This window comes from Eumetopias jubatus, unplaced genomic scaffold, assembly GCF_037043125.1.
Source record: "Eumetopias jubatus isolate StellerSeaLion01/CBP00866 unplaced genomic scaffold, mEumJub1_p1.0 scaffold_5, whole genome shotgun sequence".
Taxonomy (NCBI): domain Eukaryota; kingdom Metazoa; phylum Chordata; class Mammalia; order Carnivora; family Otariidae; genus Eumetopias; species Eumetopias jubatus.
In genome coordinates this window covers 118,429,590-118,452,486 of record NW_028274811.1, presented here as the reverse complement: position 1 = coordinate 118,452,486, position 22,897 = coordinate 118,429,590, and the positions used below count along the sequence as shown (strand labels likewise).

At 33.0% G+C, this 22,897-nt stretch overlaps 1 protein-coding gene across 1 annotated transcript in view; it reads right to left on the bottom strand.

Annotated features, from left to right (window-relative positions):
* Positions 1 to 22,897, bottom strand: part of HCN1 (hyperpolarization activated cyclic nucleotide gated potassium channel 1) — a 401,226-nt gene that overhangs the window by 171,845 nt on the left and 206,484 nt on the right. The window contains exon 3 of the mRNA XM_028098094.1: positions 13,340 to 13,501. Within this exon, the coding sequence (XP_027953895.1) occupies positions 13,340 to 13,501 (162 nt within the window). The remainder of the gene's footprint in view (positions 1 to 13,339; positions 13,502 to 22,897) is intronic.

Genomic DNA, 22,897 nt, shown 5'->3' with positions numbered 1-22,897 from the left:
TGGAGTGGACTACATTTTCTTATTTATGTATTTTTCCCAAGCTAGTTAACTTGATAGCCTCAGGCTGTCATGTGTTTAGTAAAGAATTTTTTATGTACAGTAAAATTTATAGATGAAATAGTATTTTTAGAGAACAAAATTTCCTCACTGCTCTTGTTGATTAGTTAACCTTTAAAAGTAGCTAGGATTTTCAAAAGTTGGCAAAAATATTTTTCTTTCTTGTCATGTTTAATGGAATATTATAAACTATATTAAATTACTATTTAATAATTGAGATTTTAGGGATTACCATTGTACATTCAACTGTAGTAAGCTACAAAGAGGCATAGACTAGAGTACTGGATTGGGCTGAACTCTCATTAATCCATAGTCAAGAATAATTTTTTAGAACAAATTTCAGATATTTTTCCCATTTCTCTTCCCATTGAATTCTTCTGCACCAAACTATTGGGAAATAAGTGAAAACAATGAGCTATTTAAAGGCTTTGAGTAGTTGTGTTTTATTAATATTAGTGAGATGTGCAATAGGTGTTTGGTTGAGTGGTTGTTTATTTCATATAGATTTAACACCTTCCTCCAAGGTTTGCTCCGGATTCTCTAATGAAATGTGATTTCACAAATGATAGATTCATAGAGAGAATGAGTTAACTTATGATCTGTTATCTCTTTTTTAAAAGATTTATTTATTTATTTTAGAGAGAGAGAGAGGGTGTGTGAGCAGGCGAAGGGACAGAGAGGGCGAGAGAGAGAATCTCAAGCAGACTCCCTGCTGAGCGTGGAGCCCTATGCAGGTCTCAATCTCACGATCCTGAGATCATGACCTGAGCCGAAATCAAGATTTGGACGCTTAGTGGACAGAATCATCCAGGTTCCCTGATGTTATCTGTTATCTCTTTTATCTTTAAATAGAAAGATACATGTGTTTTAAAAGCTGTATGTTCAATTTTCCATAATTTGGCTGCAATGAGAATAATCAGCAATGAAACAAACAGTAAGTGCATCACAATTATATTAGGGATGCCATTATTTTTGGTGAAGTCAATTGTGAAATGTACAACTTCTGACTTTCTGCAAGTTAAATAATAAGTCAATCTTTTTCTCTGTGATCCAAATGGAAACTGGCTAATCTAGAAGGATATTTTTGTTATAATTTAAAATATTTTATTACTACTGATAAAGAAAAACAGAATAAATATTTATAAGACAAGATGTTAATAGTCTGTGGAACGCCAGCCATATTATTTTTAAGTTTCTCAATCATGGTGTATTTATTAGTGATCTGTCATAATGAGTGATGTAAATTTCTAAACTAAATTCAGCTACACAATAAGAGATGTATTACAAAGAAAAACATTTGAAAGGAAAAGAGCCTCTGTTTCTTGTTTACATAATTGAAAAGATTAAGTGTAAAAATAATAAAATCTTTTTTATTCAGTTGGGCATAATTCCTTTCTCTCTGTAACACTCTTGGTAGATTTTTACAATACGTAGGTGTGCTTAATGCTTTCTTAATACCTAAGGACTCTGTTTAATAATCAAGTGAATTATTTGAGAAAAGTGGTTATTTAAAAATAAAGTTAATTATTGATGTGTCACAATGTCCTTAATTTATCTTACATACAAATGAATTTATAAATGGATCTAAATTAGTTTGAAAAGCACCATTTCAAGAATAAAAGTACGTAACCAGTGAGGACTTACATTTCAAAGAGATAATTAGTATCTTCCGGTCAGAAAGAAAATTGCCTATAGAATTAACAGATCTTAGAATTTGATGCTCACAATTAAATTAATTTTTTTCTTACAAAACATGGTTAGAATTTTCTGTTTCATTAACATGGGCAGAATCTCAATTATTGACATATATTGAAACTAGAGTCCTCGGAACCCTATGTATCTTTCATATCCTTGGTTGAGCCAAGTTTGATTCTCGTACTTGTCCTTTTCCTTTTCTCTTCTTCTCATCCTATGATAAGACTTTGTCTTGAAAAATTCATTTTATTAGCCTCAGTTTATCTTTCTATATAGTAAGATCTTCTTGAATATGAACCTAATACCCAACATATTAGCCATTTCTTTTTTGCTTTGCATTAGCCGCATCTTTGATGGCTTCAACGAAGTTATTATCAATATGTCAAAAAGACCTCAGATCATACTAATATGCTGAAAAACCATCATATCCTAAAGATATCCACGGAACATCTTCTATGTTGATATCAACCAATGTGCATTTTGGGATGTGGGAACAGAAAACAATCAGTTATTAACCCACTCAGTTCTATTTTCTGTTAGTCCAAATGTTTCATAATAAAATATCGTTAAGAACCTTGCAGAAAGTCTTGTATGAAGTGCATGTACAATCTAATGGTCATCTCAAAAAGGAAATAGTGGACTGGTATATGTACTTAGCAAGGCTTTCAACAAATGTTCAACAAGTCTTTTTACTTTTTCCCCATGATATCTTCTATATAAAGATTTTATTTATTTATTTGAGAGAGAGAGAGAGAGCACATGATCAGGGGGAAGAGGCAGAGAGAGAGGGGGAGGGAGAAGCAGACTCCCCACCAGCAGGGAGCCCCCTGTGGGGCTCAACCCCAGGACCCTGGGATCATGACCTGTGCCGAAGGCAGCCGCTTAACCAACTGAGCCACCAAATCACCCCCATGATATCTTCCATATAACAGAAGAAAAAAAGATAAAAGAGCTGAACAGTTATGACCTGCTTTCATTAAACCAGTGGTTGCTCTGACAAGAACACTGCCTTTTCTTAATGCCCACAAATAATTTCTTTTATAACTTGGTGCAAAGGCTTGCTTGGAATTAACATCAAACATATCAGGTTGCAATTTGCAGCATCTTTCTTCATTTTCTCATTGTAAATTCAAACATTATTTACATATAGCATGGACAACCAGTTCTTCCCCCATTTTCATGGCTTATGAAAGACCCTGTGCAATCAGTCTACCACATCTGCTCCGAGATATTACCATTTTAAGGTGCAATGCGCATGGGCCAGGGGATGGAACTCATTTAGAGTACCAAAGTATTGACTCTGAGTTCAATTTCCCTAGAGTTTATCCAGTCTATTCAGTTTAAAATATTCTGCCTTTACAGAAGACATTATTAAACAAGACTGAAAATACTCCACAAGTAGTCTGTCATTCATTATCATGCTATGAATCACAAGTGAAGGGTTTATCCACTCCCTGGTCTTTTTCCCAACTATTACTAAATGCCATTAATATTTCTTTCATTCTAAATGTTATACACAGCTACTCTAATGGATTCAAACCATTTATCTAGTATTCTGTAGGAGGTAAGAAAATAAAAGCAAAGTTACATTTAAATTCTTTTGATTTCTTCAGCCAGGCTTATGCATTATAAACTTTTTCTTTCCATGCCTTTTAATATTTCTAGGTATATGGTATATCTGCTTCCACTTCAAGCTAGATCAACTCAACTTTTAAATGGGAGAATTATGCACAAATTTATAGGCAAGAAAAATCAATTCTAGCTTATACATAACTATCACTCTCAATAATATTTTATGTGTACTAAGCTCAGAAATATAATAAGAACTGTTCTATATATTTGGCATGTATAAGCTCTTCCATTTACCTCAAAACTTTTTATAATTATCTCCACATTACAGATGAAGAAACTAAGGCACAAATAGGTTAAGTCACTTATCCAAGGTCACAGAGCTAGTAAGTGTGAAACAGATGAATCTAAGCAATCTGGTTTCAGACCTTGACCATGCTTAACACTTTACAATACTGTTTCTCATGTTTAGTTTAAGATTACTTGCACACTTCCTTTCAGATTCTTAACACTTAACCCTAACAAACAAATTCAACTTTGGCTTAAGTGGACTTTCATTATTTCTTCTATACTTTAGGAAATAATTTTGTGAATTAGGCAAGTCAAGATTTCACCAGTATTCGGGTTTAGGGAGAGTAAGTATTCAAATCTCCATCACTGATAATACTTTCCCAGTGCTAGGATGTGCCATGAATCCTCCCACATTTAATTAGTTTAGCACCTTTTAATGTGTCCTTCTATAATATCACTTTATTAATGTTTTCTTTATACTCTTCATTTTAATCTTCTCCAACATGCTAGACTTCTAATAGCTATGCACTTATTTGACATATCGTCTTCTCCAATTAGGTCAAGTTCTTTCAAAAAGCCATATTTCAACCATAAATTTTAGCCCACCAAATTTTATGATTTACTTTAGAATTTATGTCATTCTGCCCATATCTATGCCTTAGAATATTGAAAATCCAAAGCTATATGTTTTACTATGGTTATCCAACTCAAGCCCTTCCTTAAGGTAGGTTTTGGTAAGGTCTATATTATGAAAACAATAAAAGAGAAGAGGATTTCTATTTTACAGAATGGCCTGGACATATGATTTCTTCAAAGTTTTTAAGAAGTCTTCATTCTTGCATTAATGAGAAATAAGGGACAGTATGACTGCTGTCCTAGATCTACTTCTGTCGGTAACATTCTATTTGACCTTGACCAGATATTTTGAATGTCTCTTTCTTTATTCATAATATGTTCATGACATTGGTTGTTGTATGTAAAAGTACCTTTAAAAGGTAGAGAAGCATTGTAAAATTGACACTGTAACTAATCCATTCTTCACTCATGACCAAATAAAGACAATCTGCTGAGCACGGTTGTGAATGGATGTCACAAAAGAATGCATGAAGAACTGACTGATGATAATACCTGATTACGTATACTAAACATTAGATACATGGTAGAAGTTACAACTGTTACAGAAGTTATAATAGGTTATTATGAAAAAAATTTGGCAGAAATACACCCATAAACATATTACTTACTTACTAGATGATAAATAAAAGATCTTAATAAGAATATAACTTAACATTGGGGAGCCTGGGTGGCTCAGTCGGTTAAGTGTCTGCCTTTAGCTCAGGTCATGATCCCAGGGTCCTGAGATGGAACCCAGTGTGTCTCCCTGCTCAGCGGGGAGTCTGCTTCTCCTTCCTCCTCTGCTCCCCCCCCACCACTCTCTCTCTCCCTCTCTGTATCTCAAATAAATAAATAAAATCTTTAAAAAAAGAATATAACTCAGCAAAAAACCCCAGAATTAAGATAGTAAACAATAGCTGGTAATGATAAAGGGTATATGCACACACACCACCCCCCACACACACTGGAAGAAACAGCAGTTTCAAAGACACCTGGTGACAATGTCAAATGGCCTGAATGCTGGAAACATAGCCAGAAGAAAAGGCAATTTGCCTTTTATTGTATTAGCTATTTGGCTCCTCTCTCCTCTTTCTATTTTTTTTCATTCTTCTGTAAAATAATGTGTTTATCCTCCTTTTTGTTTCTCTTTCAACTTTTGTGGTCATTTAATTCCCACAGAATATTAAATCACTCTGACAATTAGTCTGTTCCCACAATGCATTGGGATACAAACTAAATGATAAAGAAATACATTAGAAGACATTAAACATGTTACTCTCATGAATTTTCATATGTAAATAGCATTCAGATCTATCATGTATAAGATTTCCATGTTTATATTTTTCTTTATATAAAAAACTATATATTTGAATCTCTTTTTTGTACTTCCCTAAGACCTAGTTTTCAAAAGTTCTAATCTTCTGATAAAATGATAAATTATAGATAAATAATAACACTGATGACTGAAAAAGAAAGTTACCCTCAGAAGAAAGTTACCTTCAGAAGAATGACCTCCATAAATGTTGTAGATTATTACCAACTTTAATTTAATTTGCCTAATATTTAGTGAGTCAAACCTTTTTTTTCTTTTTCCTTAAGAATTGATAACCAAGTTGAGAGCAGAATTACAAAAGTGCTAGATAGAATGTAGAATCATTTAATGGAGCATTAGTGCTTTAATTTTAGTTTGGGGGAAGTGGGAAACTAGTAATGGGTACCACATGAAACGGTATTTTTCCCAATCATCTTAAAGTTTCATTTAACTAAGTAAATTATTAAAAATTTGAATCAATGGCTGACCCTAGAACAAATGCAAGAATTTTTTAAAAATTATCTAAAGGACAAAAAACAGAGTTTGTGGCAAATTGAGATGGTCTAACTGAATTATGTCCTCATTTTAATACAATTGAAATTAAAGATTTTTCTAATGGAAGTCCTTTCCTAACTCGCAGGAATTAGGATCTCAGATTATGATATTGATCACAACGGTGAAGCCTAACAGATGCTCTGTATATATACATCAGTTACTTTGGTGGACATTATAGGTAAACATTTTAATTCATATTTATTTCTATCCTAAGAATATATTTAGAGAAAAATTTTTGTTAAATTTATGATATGCCCTAGAACAATGCTAATGGAATATAGAGAATATATTATGGTTCGTTATTATATATCTTTTTATGACTTACAAAAACAAGATGGCAAATTCTTAAAGTCTCCTAATTTTTCATTATTATCAAGCTTATACAATTAGAATAAGTGTTTACAGTCCACAGATGGAGGGACTCATATCTCTCTGCATGGGGTATGAGATAGCAGTTTGTACAACAGAATCAGGGGTTAATTAACTCTTGTTTCTGTGGAGCCATGTTTCTGAGGCACCTGGCTACTAATATCAGAAGAGTATTTAAATGTTGGTCACATTGGACCCATTGCTATAGCCTCAAAGCATAGAGAAGGCCAGCCAATGATTCTAGTACATATTTTTAAGCTCTTATCTGATAACTTGCCTACATTCGTTGGCATGTTGTAAGAATATATGTAAAATGACTGAAATAAAGATTCAGAAGCCAAGTTCAATTTTTTTCATAGAATTACTCATTCCCAGAATATATTACATCTTTTAAAAACAACAAAATACTTCTCAAAAACAAAGAGGTATATAATGGGACTGTGAAAATGTTCATGCTAAGATATAGAAAATGTTCTTGTTATTCTTTTTTTACACCCGTCACTTATCACGTGGCTTTCTTCATGTCACCTCTTATTCTGCAACATATTCTGGGGTAGCATATTTAGGTCAGTGGTAGTGGGAGGAGGGAAAAAAAAGACGAAATGGGATGCAAAAAAAGAAAACTGTAGAAAGCCCTCCACTCTGGGAAGTGACTATATATCTTGTCCAGAACATTATCTGAATATAGGTGATATAACCTAGATAGTTCAGGTCTATGCAAGTCTCTATATTCTGTAAAAGAGAGAGATAAAACCTTGATCTCTTTGGAAAGAGGGGACATTCATATGAATTGCCTCATGTCCATATATCTGTACATGAACTAATACAGGAGAAATAATTAATCTGCTATTCCACTGATTCCCAGGTTGAAAACAATGTTACCATTTTATTCCAACCTCCATCAATTTAAAACAATAATTTCTCATGTGAAATCTAAATAAGTGAGAAATTCAGAGTAAGTGGGAAGATATAATTTCATTACCAGATTCTTTTGGATTCATGGCAGTAGTAAAAGGAGAAAACTTAAGCAACATATGCATACAAAATACAATGAGTTTTTCAAATATTTCTATATTCCAAGTTCTTCTAGTGACTCAACCAATATATAGTTGCTCTCTGTTAACATGAATTAAAAACTGATAATGGCTGAAGTTCTTTGGGATCCATGAACTAGAATACCATGGTAAGTTCGGCATGGACTCAAAGGCAAATATGGATTTCATAACCAGCTCCCACACCGTCTGCTTCTGACTTCATGTAAACCAGGTAATAATTCTCTGAGTCAGATTTTTCATCTGTAAAATGGGAATGAATGTGTTTTCATTTCATTCAGAATAGATGAAATAATGGGATACATGTACTTTTGTTCTATATTCATGAAAGTTTTCATAACACTCATATTTGGAGAAAATATTGGACTGCAAGGTATTTTGTATCTTTCCCCAATTTTAATCGGTATCTCTTGTTAGATAAGGTAATTTAATGAATGGTGCTTCTAACCATTCCTTGCTGAAAATTTAAGAGAAAGGCTATATAAGAAAAAAAAACAACCATGTTTGCAACTTAGGGACTGGTCTTACTGATAGAGCAACTTAACATAGCCATAGACAATGTATAAGTAATATCCTTTATCTTCTCTATTATGGAACCGTAATTCATTTTAAAGATTTTCTGAAATGCACATGTCATTTGAAAACAAAATACCAGATTAAGATTTATTTCCATACGTTCATTCCCATAAAAGAATACATGTCTGATAAGGAACAAGACAGTATGTGAACTGTTTCATTTTTGCGATTAGGTTGTGTTTCTATCCAATAGACAGCAGTCACCAGGCTGGCTCTCCTAATAGGAAGAAACAGGATGGCAAAGGAGAATCACAACACTCAGCAGGCTACTGACCTACTTTGTTATTATAACTTATAGGAGCTATGAATGCATTTTTTTTTTCCCCTGTAAAGCTACATGGTGACTTGTCAGCAAATTAGTTACTTTTGTTAGAACTTTTAAAAAATTCTTTTAAAGCAATATATTCTATTTTTAAAAAGTCAGTAATATAATAATACCATTTGTAATTTATAGAATTTCAAATCTAAAATACATTGCTAGACCTCAAGAGAGGAGAGATATATTTTTAATTCTTAATTATATTATCTTGGTTATATTGTTTCAATCATTACTTAACTAGTTAATTGGGCTTTGTAAAACAAAAAGTGAACCTATTTTAATTTTGTCTTCATACATTTGCTAGAATATCAATAGAGAATAATTTAATCATCTAGGTTTCAATGTTCTACTTGTATATGGGGACAGGCATATAAACAATATAAATCCTTTCTTTTCCCAAACAATTTGCTTGAAATAGGAGATATTAATCAACAACTCTTTCTACCCAAGCCCCCCCCAGGACATATTTATTTTGATCATTATAGTTTTGAGCTAGACGTGGCTCAAATTATTTTGATTATGATATTGTTGAAACAAATACAACTACAAAACTAGATATAAATTTCTTATCCTTTTAATTCCTGTAAAGTTAAAACAATTTCACAAATCAAACACTAACAAAACAATAAATCAATAAGCATATCTTAATATAAATGTATTGTGATGGATAATGTTGTTTTGGTAAAACCAATAGTTGCAACAATGTAAATTTAGTGCCTTTATGGCACTAATTTTTATAGATTACGTAGTTTAACACACTACTATACAATTGTGTGCTATGTAATGAGTAACTTGGTTTTGCAACCCATCTCTCCATTTTGACTGGTGAAAATTCTGTACAGCATTTAATATGATGTCACTTAGCCCTCATTTGATATAAATGGATCACTAATTATTAAGCCAATAAGTGAGAATTATTTTATATGGCACAATGCACTTCAACTATAAAAGCAAATCCAGACTCCATATTTAGGGAATACAGATGATTGTAGATTCATAATATGTTTACCGTGAAACCTTTCAAACTATCACCAACATATATTTATACATTTACAAGACTGCTGGGAGAAAACCTGTGCCTCCCTGAGGGTAAAGCTGCAGACTTCCATTAGAGAAACATTATTGTAGGGGCGCCTGGGTGGCTCAGTGCCCCGCATCTGGCTCTCTGCTCAGCAGGAACCTGTTTCTCCCTCTCCCTGCCGCTCCATCTGCTTGTACTCTCTCTCTCTCTGTCAAATAAATAAATAAAATCTTTTAAAAAAAATAGAGAAATACTACTATAGGAATGCACTATTTAGCTGCAAATCCTTCTTCTCTAAAATTATTCCCTAAATTATGTCATAATTAATATGTAAGTTCAGATGCATCATAATTTTTATTTCTTAGATTTTTTAAATGAGTAGTTCATGTTATAACTTAAACCAAAACCATCACCTCTAATCACTTTCATAATGAACTATTATAATTCTAGTGTGATATACCTAGAAACAGGCACAAAATATGAGAATGACAAGATTTTCAAAACTAATTTTATTAGACATTATCTGACCAACCCAAGATTTTCATTCAGACAGAATTCTATAATTCAAATATCTCTTGAATAAAATATTCAATACAAAAGGTATTGAATATAGAGCAAGATTAATCCCTGTTTAAGTTGGATTTTGCAAGTCAATATCTACTTCTATGGAATGAATTGCAGATTAGAAACAGTTAAGAATAAGTATATTGAACAAATTACCAGTTACAGATATAGTCGTAGCATTACTCTGGATTTCTCATTATAGGACATATATGGATAACTAGCTAGCGATATATAGATAAGGATATAGATGTAAATGTGAATGTGTTTCAGAAAGATTTAAAATACATATAAAAAGATAAATATACACATATAAATGAAAATATGGTTAAGGAGGATTTAAAATAACACTTAGGGATATAAATCATTTAAGAATGCAAAATATGAAACAGAAGGAAGGTATAAGGAATTCACCCAACACCCTAATCTTTACCATCAATTATTTTGTATCAATGTCAAACATCATAGAATTGTCAAGCACATACCTAAGAATGACTGATACCATGTCCTGCATCTACCCTGATCTGGCTTCTCACTTTTTGCCTTCCCAATTTGAATTTGTTTTTCTACATCTACATCTCATATCCGTCTTGCTGCTTTTTAGTGTCAGAGCTCAAATGCTGATTTTTGAGTGTCTTTCTATTGTAAACGGTGTGCTGTGATGACAGGTTTTGTTTCTTGTCTTTACTGTTCTTAACTAATTTTTACAATCTGCGCAACACAAGATATTCTAATGTGGTTTAGAACAGAAATTACGGAGTCGGATAGCCAGGCATACTAATCTTGGTTCTATTAATCTACTAACCTCTGTGCTATTGAACAATTAGACTAACCTCTAAAAATTTCAGATTTCTGAACTGTAAAATGGGGGATAACAGTGCTCACCTCATTCTGTTGCTATGAGGACCAAATAAGAGCATGTTTCAAAGCACAAGGGCTTGTATATAGTAAGCAAGATATATACATGAAGGGTGCTTTTTTCTTATATTGGATTTTTACTTCTTTATAACTCCCTTATTGTGTAAATACACTTTGCTTTGTTTTGCTGTGATGGAAGGTTTTCTAGAATTCGATAGACCTAGGATAGAAAACGATACCTTCAAGGTCAAATGACACCATGGAGATTCTCTACTGATACAAAAATTGTCTTTTTTATGGTTATCACCTTTATATCACTAATACTCACAATATATTTCTGGTCTTCATAGTTGAACATAGACTTAACTGTTTCCTACCCTTGACATTAAAGTTACACATGAAAGTAATGTTAAATAAATGTGAAAGGAAGTAAGAGCCAGTTTCATAAATAAACCTGCCCCTCAAAAAAGATGCAAGAAGAAAACCCTGCAAATTCAGGAAAGCTATTTTGTATACCATTGGGATAGAATAAAAGTTTGACTATGTTAGATTAAATACAAATACACAAAGTGAACACACGTGGACATACTTAAAAAGTGATCAAGATACTAAAATTTTTCTTCAGTAAATGTGCTTAGCACTGGATATATTAAGGAGTATATTCCCATATATTATAGTTACACAACTATATGCACTTCATGGATACCCCAAAATAGTCCCTTTACTTTTTAAATAAAGACAATTCGTATTTTTCTGAAAGATACCTAAAGGTAATTTAAAACAAAAATTATTTGGGAACTTAAATAGTGGTTGGTGCTGGTGATGAATCATCTTTCGGCAGTAGTGTTAGTGTTTTTATACTACACACTCAGTTCATAGCTAGAATAGAGAGCTGTGGCTTTTTCTTCCTCCCACCCCCGCCAAAATATCTTAATCATGTCTTCACAATTTTTCTTTCAGTGATAAGTAAAAAAGACAGATTTATAATTAAGAAGACTTCATAGATTCAAAAAGTGACCTGCACCTTGCTTTGATTTTTAGGTACAGAAACACAAATACAATATTTCTCAAACGACTTTCAACAGAGTGGCTAGATTACAACAAACTACTGTATCAGGCACTGTTCTACGCACTACCATAGAGTACAGAACAAAGCAGACAAATTCTTTGACTTAATGGAATGGACATTCTGTGTAGAGGACACAGAGAAATATAAATAACAAATATGTGTGTGTGTGTGTGTGTGTGTGTGTTATTAAATTCTTCTCAGATAAAATATAAACCACTTGGGTGCTGTATTAGAGTGGTCACACACCGGCTTCAGTGAGGCAGCGACATTTAAGCAGATATGAATGAAATGAAGGAGAGATCCAGGTGAATATCAAGTCTCAAAGTAAGGAGTTAAAGGAATAAGAAGGCAGGGAGAGGGAGAGTGGGAAGGAGGGAGGAAAATAGGTAGGCAAGAAGAAAGAAAAGAAAGACCAGACTTCTTAACATGTAATGTAAACTCTTTTCTTAAAATATAAAGCCTGAGCTCTCGTTATTAGAAGAAAAAAATATACCTTCTTAAGATGTTCATATCATTTCTACAATAATAAGCCCAGAAATTAATATGGAACATTTTGGGAAGAAAGAGGGCATTTGACTTATGCCAAAATTAAAATTTTGTGAGAGTCTCATAAAATTTATCTTCCATTGTTTACTATTGTTTCAATATCTTTGTAAGTATTGTACAATATAGATCAAAACACATGTTCTTTTTTAAAACTTATGTTCTTAAAATTAAATGTGGCTATGAATATACTTAATTATATATTTCAAACTTATATTTCACAAATTTTAAATATTTAAATATCTTTCAGGGTAAGGTGTACACCTGAAACTAATGTAACATTATGTGTCAACTATACTCACATTTAAAAAATTAAAAATTAAAAGTAAATAAAGTCTTTACCTTTTCCATGAAGCTTTCTTTGTCTTCCCTAGCAAAAAGTACTATCTGAAATACCATGTACATCAAATCTCATTGCATTTATACTGATGTACATGTCTCTGCATGTTTAAACACCACCTAGAATTACATGTCTTAAGCATAGTTAATGCGAAATCAAGTTGAAAGAAAGGAGTTACTCTAAGCAGTAGGCAGTTTTGGAAGAACATTGTACCATGAATGTTGTACCATGATTGTAACATGATTATACGTACCTGTGAGTGTACATGTAGCTTTGAAATAAAATATGTCTTCAATATACACAGAGTAAGACACCTCAAAATAGATCCTTAACATATATGTCCCCAGAAACATTTTATGTAAATGAAATGTAGTTGTAGAAAAAACAACACAACATTTGATTTTACATCCATGAAAGCAAAATTAAGTTTTCTCTAAGCATTTACAAAGAAGAAATTAGATCATTCGAACATAAACACTTAGAACTTTTTGGCAAAACATTGGTTATGCAGAGTGTAAAAGAATACGAATTACTTACAACCATTTCGTTCAGAGACACCCAGCAGTCTGGTGGGAAATCCTGCAGGAGTGGGACTAGGAACTGAAGACAGCCATCCCAGTGGCATAGCAGCAGCATCATGCCGATGAGGTTAAAAATTCTCACCACTGCACTGGCAAGGTCATATGTCATGTGGAAAATCTGTCAGCCAAAACATAAAATCAATTCTTATTAATGCTTATCATCATTTTCCTTTAAAGTCAAGAATACCCCCCGGGCGCCTGGGTGCCTCAGTTGGTTAAGCAACTGCCTTCGGCTCAGGTCATGATCCTGGGGTCCCAGGATCGAGTCCCGCATCGGGCTCCCTGCTCAGCAGGGAGTCTGCTTCTCCCTCTGACCCGCTTCCCTCTCATGCTCTCTATCTCTCATTCCCTCTCTCTCAAATAAATAAATAAAATCTTTAAAAAAAATAAAGTCAAGAATACTCCCAATGTCAGTAGACATTGACATTATGCAGTGTAACTACTGATTTCATAAAAATATGGGAAGAACTTGGGGCGCCTGGGTGGATCAGTTGTTAAGCGTCTGCCTTCGGCTCAGGTCATGGTCCCAGGGTCCTGGGATCGAGCCCCGCATCGGGCTCCCTGCTCCGTGGGAAGCCTGCCTCTCCCTCTCCCACTCCCCCTGCTTGTGTTACTGCTTTATGTCTCTCTCTGTCAAATAGACAAATAAAAAAAGTATGGGAAGAACTTTTACAAATAGAAACAGAGATGACATTTCTTGATCTTTACATAGGCTGGCACTCTGCCCTTTGAGTACTACCACCAACTGTGGGTTCTCCACAAACAACAGAGATAACATAACTGCATTAAATGCGTGGGTCCTGTTTTAAAGATCATTGGTTTTGCCGATAGTTTTCATTTACTGTCCTTCTGCACATTTCAGCAATGTTGCTCTAAAACAAGTTAACAGATTTGACCTTCTTCTCTGTTTCTCATCCCTTCTTAAATTAATAGATTTGTTGAAAAAAAAGGTAAATAAGAAAAAAAATAGATTTGTTGAAGTACCAAAAAAAAAACAAAACCCACAAAGACTGAAAAAAAACCCCACAAAGACTGAAAATCATTAGCAAAAACAGATTAATTTCAAAATATAAAATAATATTGAGATTTAAGTACAGTGAATTTATAGCTATATGAGTGTAGGTACTCCTTTTATTGTGTATATTGAACATGAATAGTGGCCTTTGAGATAAAAAGTTCTCTGAATTTGGTTGAAAAACAATTGTGCCACACTTTTTAAAAATTAAAATTGTTATTTCCCTTTCCCGTGAAACTTTCTCGTTTATATTTTCATGAAATCCAATATGACAGGGAAGATATTTCAGAAAGCACAGAAATTATGACAAATCAATATCTATCAGAATTTTGGAAGTATAAACTTACATATAGCTTGATATCTATGACTTTTCATCCATCCAGTTATTACAAGAAATAAAACCAGAACCTGAACCCTTTCTTTAGCAGCTTATATATTATATCACTCTCTACTACTAATATTTCTGCTTTTATTTTACCTATTCTAGAATAACAAAACACACTTGGGAGCAGACCTACATTCTAGAATAAACTTTATTTCCTAATTGTTAAAAGGCTACTGAGTTAATAAAATTAATAAATATGCATAAATACACAAAGAAACAACACCTTGAAATATTTAGAATCACATTTGAATAATTTACCAAAGAATGGTCTATTCTTGAAGTAATGAGGACACCATGTACTGAGAAATTATCTGAGAAATGGAAAAGAAAACCCACAAATTTTACACTTTGATTTATTAAATATATCTTTGTAAGGAAATATCTATAATTCTTAAGAGGTACATACTAATGTATCTAGAGGCAAAATGACAGGACAGCTGAGGTTTTGCTTTTATAAAATCACCAAATCTGTTTTTAATTAAATATTTTTCACTTTGATACATTTCTATTAGGCATTAATTCTTTCTTTAAACCACATTCCTTTTTGACACAGTAGTGAGCAGTTCCCACTTTCTTTGTGGGAAAGTACACACTGTTCTGAATTCCTTTTAAAGGTAAGATTGGGATCCTAGATTTTAAAGGCAACAGATGATTTATTTTTATATTCAGACAGCTATACACAGAACAATTAATTTTTAAAAGAATTGAGAATTTTATTTTCCTCTAAGTAATTTTTTAAAAGATTTTATTTATTTTAGAGAGAGAGCAATCATGAACAGGGGGGATGAACAGAGGGAGAGGGAGAAGCAGGCTCCCCACCGAGCAGGGAGCCCAACGCGGGGTTTGATCCCAGGACTCTGTCTGGGATCACTTTCGGAGCGGAAGGCAGATGCTGAATGGACTGAGCTACCCAGGTCACCTGCCTCTAAATTATTTTTTAATTTTGTTTTGTATTTGGCAAACCTACAGAAAAGTCCTTTTGATGTTATTCCCTCTGATATTTCATGGTCACTAAATTTGTAAATAGAAATCATACCAAAAATGTCATCAATAATTTCTCATTAAATGTAATAAAATAAAATGTAATTTAAAAAGCTTTCTACTATTAAAGTAGGAAAATAAAATCAACATGGAGTTTAACATTTTTCTTTAGTACTAGAACCCTATAAATTTTTATCTAAGTATTTCCTGACAAAATGGTTCAATATGTCTTTTGTGTAAGTGTTGCATTGCTGTGAAATTGAGTAAAGTTGCAGAATACAAGCTTGTGGATCAAACAAGGAACTAATCACGTTTCAACCTGATTGTCTGAAGTAAACAATATCTGAAACTCTCTGCCAAATTCTATAAATTATAAGCATGTGGGCAACCATGCAATTATGAGACTTTAGAGCTGGGATGTTATAGAGAACTAGGTCTTGTTCTTAATACATGACTTTTATGGCTTTTCCACTTTCTTTGTCAGCAATTAGATTCTTTTTGTGGGATTTTAAGAGCTTATTTACAGTAACTGATTGCACATGCTGTAATTCAACAATTCTTTTAAGAAAATCCTATTATTTCTGAAATATTTTCCAAAGAAGCATAACCACCATTTTCATAAAGGAAGTTAATGGTGATATAAGGCCTTTCATAACATAGTAGGAATACATTTTTTATCTCCTTTTGCTTCCATGTGGTTACTGAACTCCTACTGTAACAAGATAAGCTGTAGAATTAAACCTATTCTCTATCTTATTTCTATTTCCAACCTCATAGTATACAGTAGTAGCGCTAGATTTATGTACTAACTCTGCTATATAGACAATGCTCGGGAGCAGTCTCCCTTTTTGGTCTTTAACATTCTGTGTTCAAAAGTAATTTTACTTTTTGGAGCTATCCCAAAATCCAGCTTTGGAAGAGGCATGAGCAAGTTGCCTGCCCTGACACTGGTCAATACCAGAGGTTAATTTCAAATAGTCAAATCAGTGTATCTCCATCTCAATTTATTTATCTGACCAAAGAACATTATAGTGTACGTAGTTTAACTTTTGATATATACCTGAATGTATGGAGTGCTTAGGCCCAAACTGATTGTCTCTTGAGCTCTTATTAATTAAGACATGCTGGTAGGTATAATCGTCTCATTGGTTGCTGAGACTATTGAAGGCTCTGTTAAAACCTTGTTCACAGAAGATTTAGAATAAGAAAATTATTCCCTTATGGAGCACATACATCTATAGATAGACACATTAAACAAAGAAGGAAAAATCTGATCCAATTAATGCATAGCCACAACTTTTTATCGTCTAAGGGCAGCTTGTAGGATAAATCCAAGTATGACTTTACTCAACTTTCGGATCAAGCAGCTAATACCATTGATTAATATTTTTGAGTTTTTTTTTCCCATCTACAAGATAGATATCCTTGAGTGATAAATTCCCATCTAAATCAATTATCTTAAAGCTACTCCACACAACCCCCCCCACACAAAATGGCACCATATATGACCCTCAATAAATTGTTAAATGAATGAATGAAAATGTTGTAGGGATTTAATAATAATAGCCCAAGTACTTTTTATGATCTTAACAATATGAAGGTTTTGTTTTTATGTTTTAAACCAGGGAATTTAAAGAAGATAACTCTATCATTTTCTACCTTCCAAGTAATCTGACTTGACTTGAAACCTGATTTGACGGCTCAGAGTGTGGGTAGCAGAAAGACAGGTTGCTCTGACCCACTCTCAATATGCTGCTAAGTGGTACTTATAAGAGTCAACTGAATAAAAAACAAAAACAAAAACACAGAATTAGGATAAGTTTCTAAAGCAGCTCTTTAATTTTATTTTCATCAAAAACCAGACTACAAAATATGCCAGTGGAAGGCACTGTACTTTGCATTTGTCCAGCTCAGAACACTGTGTTTTTCATTTGACTTCAATGAAAAGAAAGCTCTGGTTTTTCTCTCTGAAATTCTCTCTGAAGTCTTTTTATAATATTATAGTTCTAGAATTCTGCCCAGTTGGAGTTTAATGACTCCAGAGAGGATAGCTAACTAACTCTCCAAAACTGAAGAACGCTCTAAGATAATTTGATTCAGAATCCCCAATTCCACCCTACTATTTGCAAAATTGTTTACCATGATTTTTTTGTATATTCCACCCTGTTTTTGAAAGGTTAAATTCCAAAGTGTGCTGTATGGCAGGATCCATAAATTAGCTGAGTTCTTTCAAAACATGTCTATAGTCTTCCTTGATAAACTGGATTCAGAGGTTTTTCAATCTAATAGAATGATTATGATCAGTGGGCCTTAACTCTCTTTAACTATTTGGTGTACTATGTTTTACCTAACCACAAAAACTGTTGAAAGTAGTTTAAAACATTTCATAGCATGCGTTGATCTGTCCCTAGTCTTTGGCTTCATGAACAGGGATCACTCAAAGTCTAGGTATCTTCTATGATCTCAATAGTGATTCAAGGCTTCAAATATAATTTAAAATTCTTATCAAAGTAACATTAAATGAATCAAATGGGTCAGAAAGAGTTCTTCTGACAAATGACATTCTTATTTTTAAGGTATAAAGCAAGGCTAGGTACCTTTGTTTCTCTTTTTTGTTTCTCTTTATAAACCTGCACCTGCATAAATTCAATTATCTTTTGTATGGACTGTCTATATGCCATGTTGACATAGAATATAAGAAAACAAACATTTACCAACTCAGTCTGTTTCACAGCCACCATGTTATCTAAGGAGTGAATGTGTAGTAGTCTTAGTCTACTAGCCCAATGTTTAAGAGCACTGCTGCAACTTCTGCAATTCTTAGCTTGAAAATGATCCAGGTTCTCTTACCATGCTTTTGGTACAAAGTGTTGAAAGTTTTACTTGATCTATGACAGAAGATCACTCTTCTTGATAATCTCTTTGAACACTGACCAGTGACTGCAGCCCCTATTCTATCTAGGATCTCACTCAGAATGGCCGGCCCACAGCCTTCAGAAAAGTCAACCATCTGGGTCTCTCATCTCAGCCTCCGTAAAGAGTCAAGGTACAATCATTCACTCCACAATTTCGCTCACCTATTGTCCAATTCTCATGCTGTTAAGTGCTATCTTCCTGGATTTTTCTTTCCCTTGTCCTTCCCAAACTGCCCCTTCGTCATCAATTAACTCTCCTATACCCTCAGCCTCTTCGTCACATTCTTCCTCTCCTCTGCTTTTCCTGAAATGGAGGAGTCTCCCTCACCCTCTCTCAAAGCCTCAGCTTCCCTGGTAGCTTTCTCAGAGTTGGTTCAATTCTTTTGTACTTCATAAGCCTTGGGTTCTGATGGCAGCAGCCTCATTTTCCTCTCATTTACCTCACTTGCCTTTGCTGCTTTCAGGCAAGTATTTGTCCAGCTGTATTAAAAAAAAAAAAAAAGGCTTCTCTTCAGTGCTCATTCCATTCATTCCATTTGGCTATTCCCCTCATAACTTTCTCTCATTTCTACATAGAACAAGCTCTCAATCTCCACCCTCAGCACATCTCCATTTATTAGAGGACTCTGTATTCTTCCATTACCTTTTCTTTGCAAAATGTCAACTGCTGACTAATTAAAACAGCTACTTTCTATACCTGAGCTACTGAAGATTACTGGAGAGGAAACTAGATTGTGGCTACTAAAAAAAATTATTTTTAAAAAGCAACCTTATTTGAGACCTTTGTCTATGGTCTATTCATTTCCTTATTCCTAACACCACTCATCCTATATTTTTTCCTCTCTTCCTACTTCCCCAAAGCTCATGACTATCCTACTCAGTTTCAGATGAAGATTTTACCTTTTTCAGAGGAAACACATTCTTATGTTTGGATCCTCTTGACTCTGACCCCTTCTAACTTCAAACAAACATATCTGCAGCTTTTCTTACTGGCCTTTTCCTAGTATCAAAAGAAGGCATGTCTTTTATTAAAAACAAATCTCTACCAATTTTTGATATTAATCTAAACTTTTTTCTCCTCCAGGAATCTAAATAATTAGCTGCTCAGTCTATGGGGAAAACCAACTCTCTTCCCAACCATTGTGGACAGATACTTTTGTAAAGTACAGTAAAATATGAATTAATATAAAAATGAAATTTAAAAAAAACCCTGTAACACATGTAATACAAGCCTATTGCTTGTGTTCTTGGATATGGTTGGCAATATCAAATTACTATAATTATTTGATTATTTTTTCTTCAAAATTGTTAACTTCTACACTAGCTTTACCCCAAATATTCAAAAATAATAAAATTTTTTATTTCCTCAAAAACACCTCAAATTGAAAAAGAATCTTCATTTCCTAGGTACTTACCTAATTCTTTTCTTTCCTTTTTTTCCCCCTTTATAGTCTTTCCAGTTTGGCTTCTCAAAAAAACTTTCCTCCCTGGAATTTTGAGACAGAGAGAGCTGGCCTGCCTTCACCCACCTTTAGTGGGTAAAGTGGTTTTCTTTTCTCGGTTACATGTGAAAATTACCATCTGGTGCAAAATCTGATTTCCTGAAGGACATATGTGTCATAGCTACTCTGTGCCTCTGTCCCCCTCCCCTTTCTCCATAGATGAAAGGAGTATAAAGATATTTAAGGCTGACTTCATCTTCCCAAATGGGAAATTGAAACTTAAGAAAAAATATAATCTATCTGAGCATTCTTTTTGAAGTGGCACAGAGAAGAATATGTCTCATCACATGACTCTGCAGTAAAACTAAACAGTTCTGCTGTGGTCATAACAACTATATATTTACAGAATAGAATGTACTAGTTATCAATCATGACTATTAAAATATATAGGTGCTTGTGCGTGTGTTACTTTGGTCATGTCCACATATTTCTTTAATAAACATATATATATGTATAAAATTTAAAAAATCAATTTTAGATATTTTTGTTGTAAAAAAATTGTCACACATCTTTTGCTTTGACAATTATTTAGACAATATGGCTTTTTCCTTACTTGCCATTGTATTGTATATCATCTATTTCTAATTATACATATCTTTATATAAGATCCTAATTGCATATACCTAAACATTTAAAAAAGTAAATCTTTATGCAAAATTTCTCTCTCTCTTTTTTTAAATTGCTCCTTGTTTAGCTTTACTAGTCTGCAAAAAATCAAAGAGCATGAGCTATTAAAGAAACAAAAAATGGTAAAATTGTAGTATGGATTCTTTGAAGATTTTTGGTAGGAAACAATGATAGGAAACAGTTATAGTGTAAACTATAAAAGGTATAAACTTGGAAAACTGGGAAACACAACGCCTGGTGGTATAGAGTTGACACTCAGCAAATCTTTATTCCCCCACAGAGGTTATTCAACTAACAGTGAATTTTCATAAATGGGTCAGTGCTAAAGAGTACCTCACAGAGATAAAGCACTTCTACTAAGCTTGTTCATTTTCCTTTGAATTTCAAATCATTATCAGCTGTGACTGGGAATAGGTCAGAAACAAAAGTGCTTATGATAGGTTACATTTTGTTAACTGAATATAGCTACATCTTTGCATTTCAAAAATTCCTTAGGTAAAAAAGAGTACGTCTTTTTAACTTATGTGAGGACTATGTTGTATAACAGAGCATCTATTTATTGGACTGTGTCCTAGAAAAACAAAAGAGCAAGCATAACCCCCTCATGTGCTTAATTTACTTTAGGAAGTAGCTTACACACTGGGAAAATCAAATTACAAATGAATATTGAAAATGGTTCTATTAAGAAGTGAGTTTGATGGACTAGTACTATGGAAAAAATGAAATTGATTAAAATTAAACAATTTAAGATCATTGTCTATTCTTCTATAACAAACTTCAAATTGCTATAAGTGTAGACAATATATACATATGTACGATACATACTGAAATATTTAATTGAGGAAAGTAAAAACAAATATTTTATGATGGATATTTGCACCTTATTTTAATAATGATTGTGGGAAGGCTATTTCATGCTTATTAGATACACTTCATTTCAGGATAAAGTTAGTACTAAGATACTGATTTAATGAAATTTAATACATTTTTTCTAGACTTTTTAAAAATCTTGAAAATTCAAAATGAAAATTTTATTTTTTAAATAAAAAGTTAACATTCTCTTTTTATTATATAGTACACAGTAAAAATGATATTCAATTAAACAATCATAAGTGGCTACATAAATGTGTGTGTGTGTGTGTGTGTGTGTGTGTGTAGAGAAAGAGGGTGAAAAATCAAACTAATAACCACATTGGCGGTATTCAGTGAATTTTGTAGCTCTTGTGACTGAATTTCAAATGATATTTCCATAACAGTATGGTTTTTGGAGAGGACTGGGGAATAATTCATGTTAGAAATAACATAGCACTAATAATAGTCTCATTTATATCTTTACAGTTTCATGTCAATCATTTGCTCACTCTTCTCTTTTGTGTAGCTGTGGTCTCACCAGATTTGTAATACGTTACACACTCCAATATGTACAAATTTAGTTGTCTCTACATTTTGAGCTACAAATAGTAAAATTATTCTTGTTTTTGTTATCAGTTCATTTCCTAAGCATATGAAACCAATCACATGGATTCGTGCTTTTTGAAGGGCAAAAAAAGACCATACAATGGAGTGGAGAAATGTACTTAATCTTTGTAAGAAGATATTTTACTTTGGAGACTTCATCTCATTAATTTGTATTTTAAAATTCATCTAAGTGGTGAACATTTTTAAAACAGAAAAGACCACTTCAGTGTACAAGCTCTAGTGACTAAATTATAAAAGCAAACAAAGTAGAGGATGTTTAAACTCATTTTATATACTCTGTAAATTGTTTTCCTAGACAGTATCTTGCTGATATTATATATAGTAATTATATTATTACATAGTCAGTACATAGCTAATGAACAGCTTTGAAATTACCAAATAAGAATATCACATATATTTCCAGTCCATTCAGATATATCATCCAGAAAGAATTCTTGTATTAAATCCTCAGTTAATCAAATATTATTAAACTATCCCTGAGGCATGTATAAAATGCATAATATATTTTGGTGGTCTCTTGTGAATATATTTTTAAGTATGCCCTATATGATATTATGCATTATTATGTCTTCTATTTTCTATAAGTTCTGTGAGAAAAAAAATTGACTCC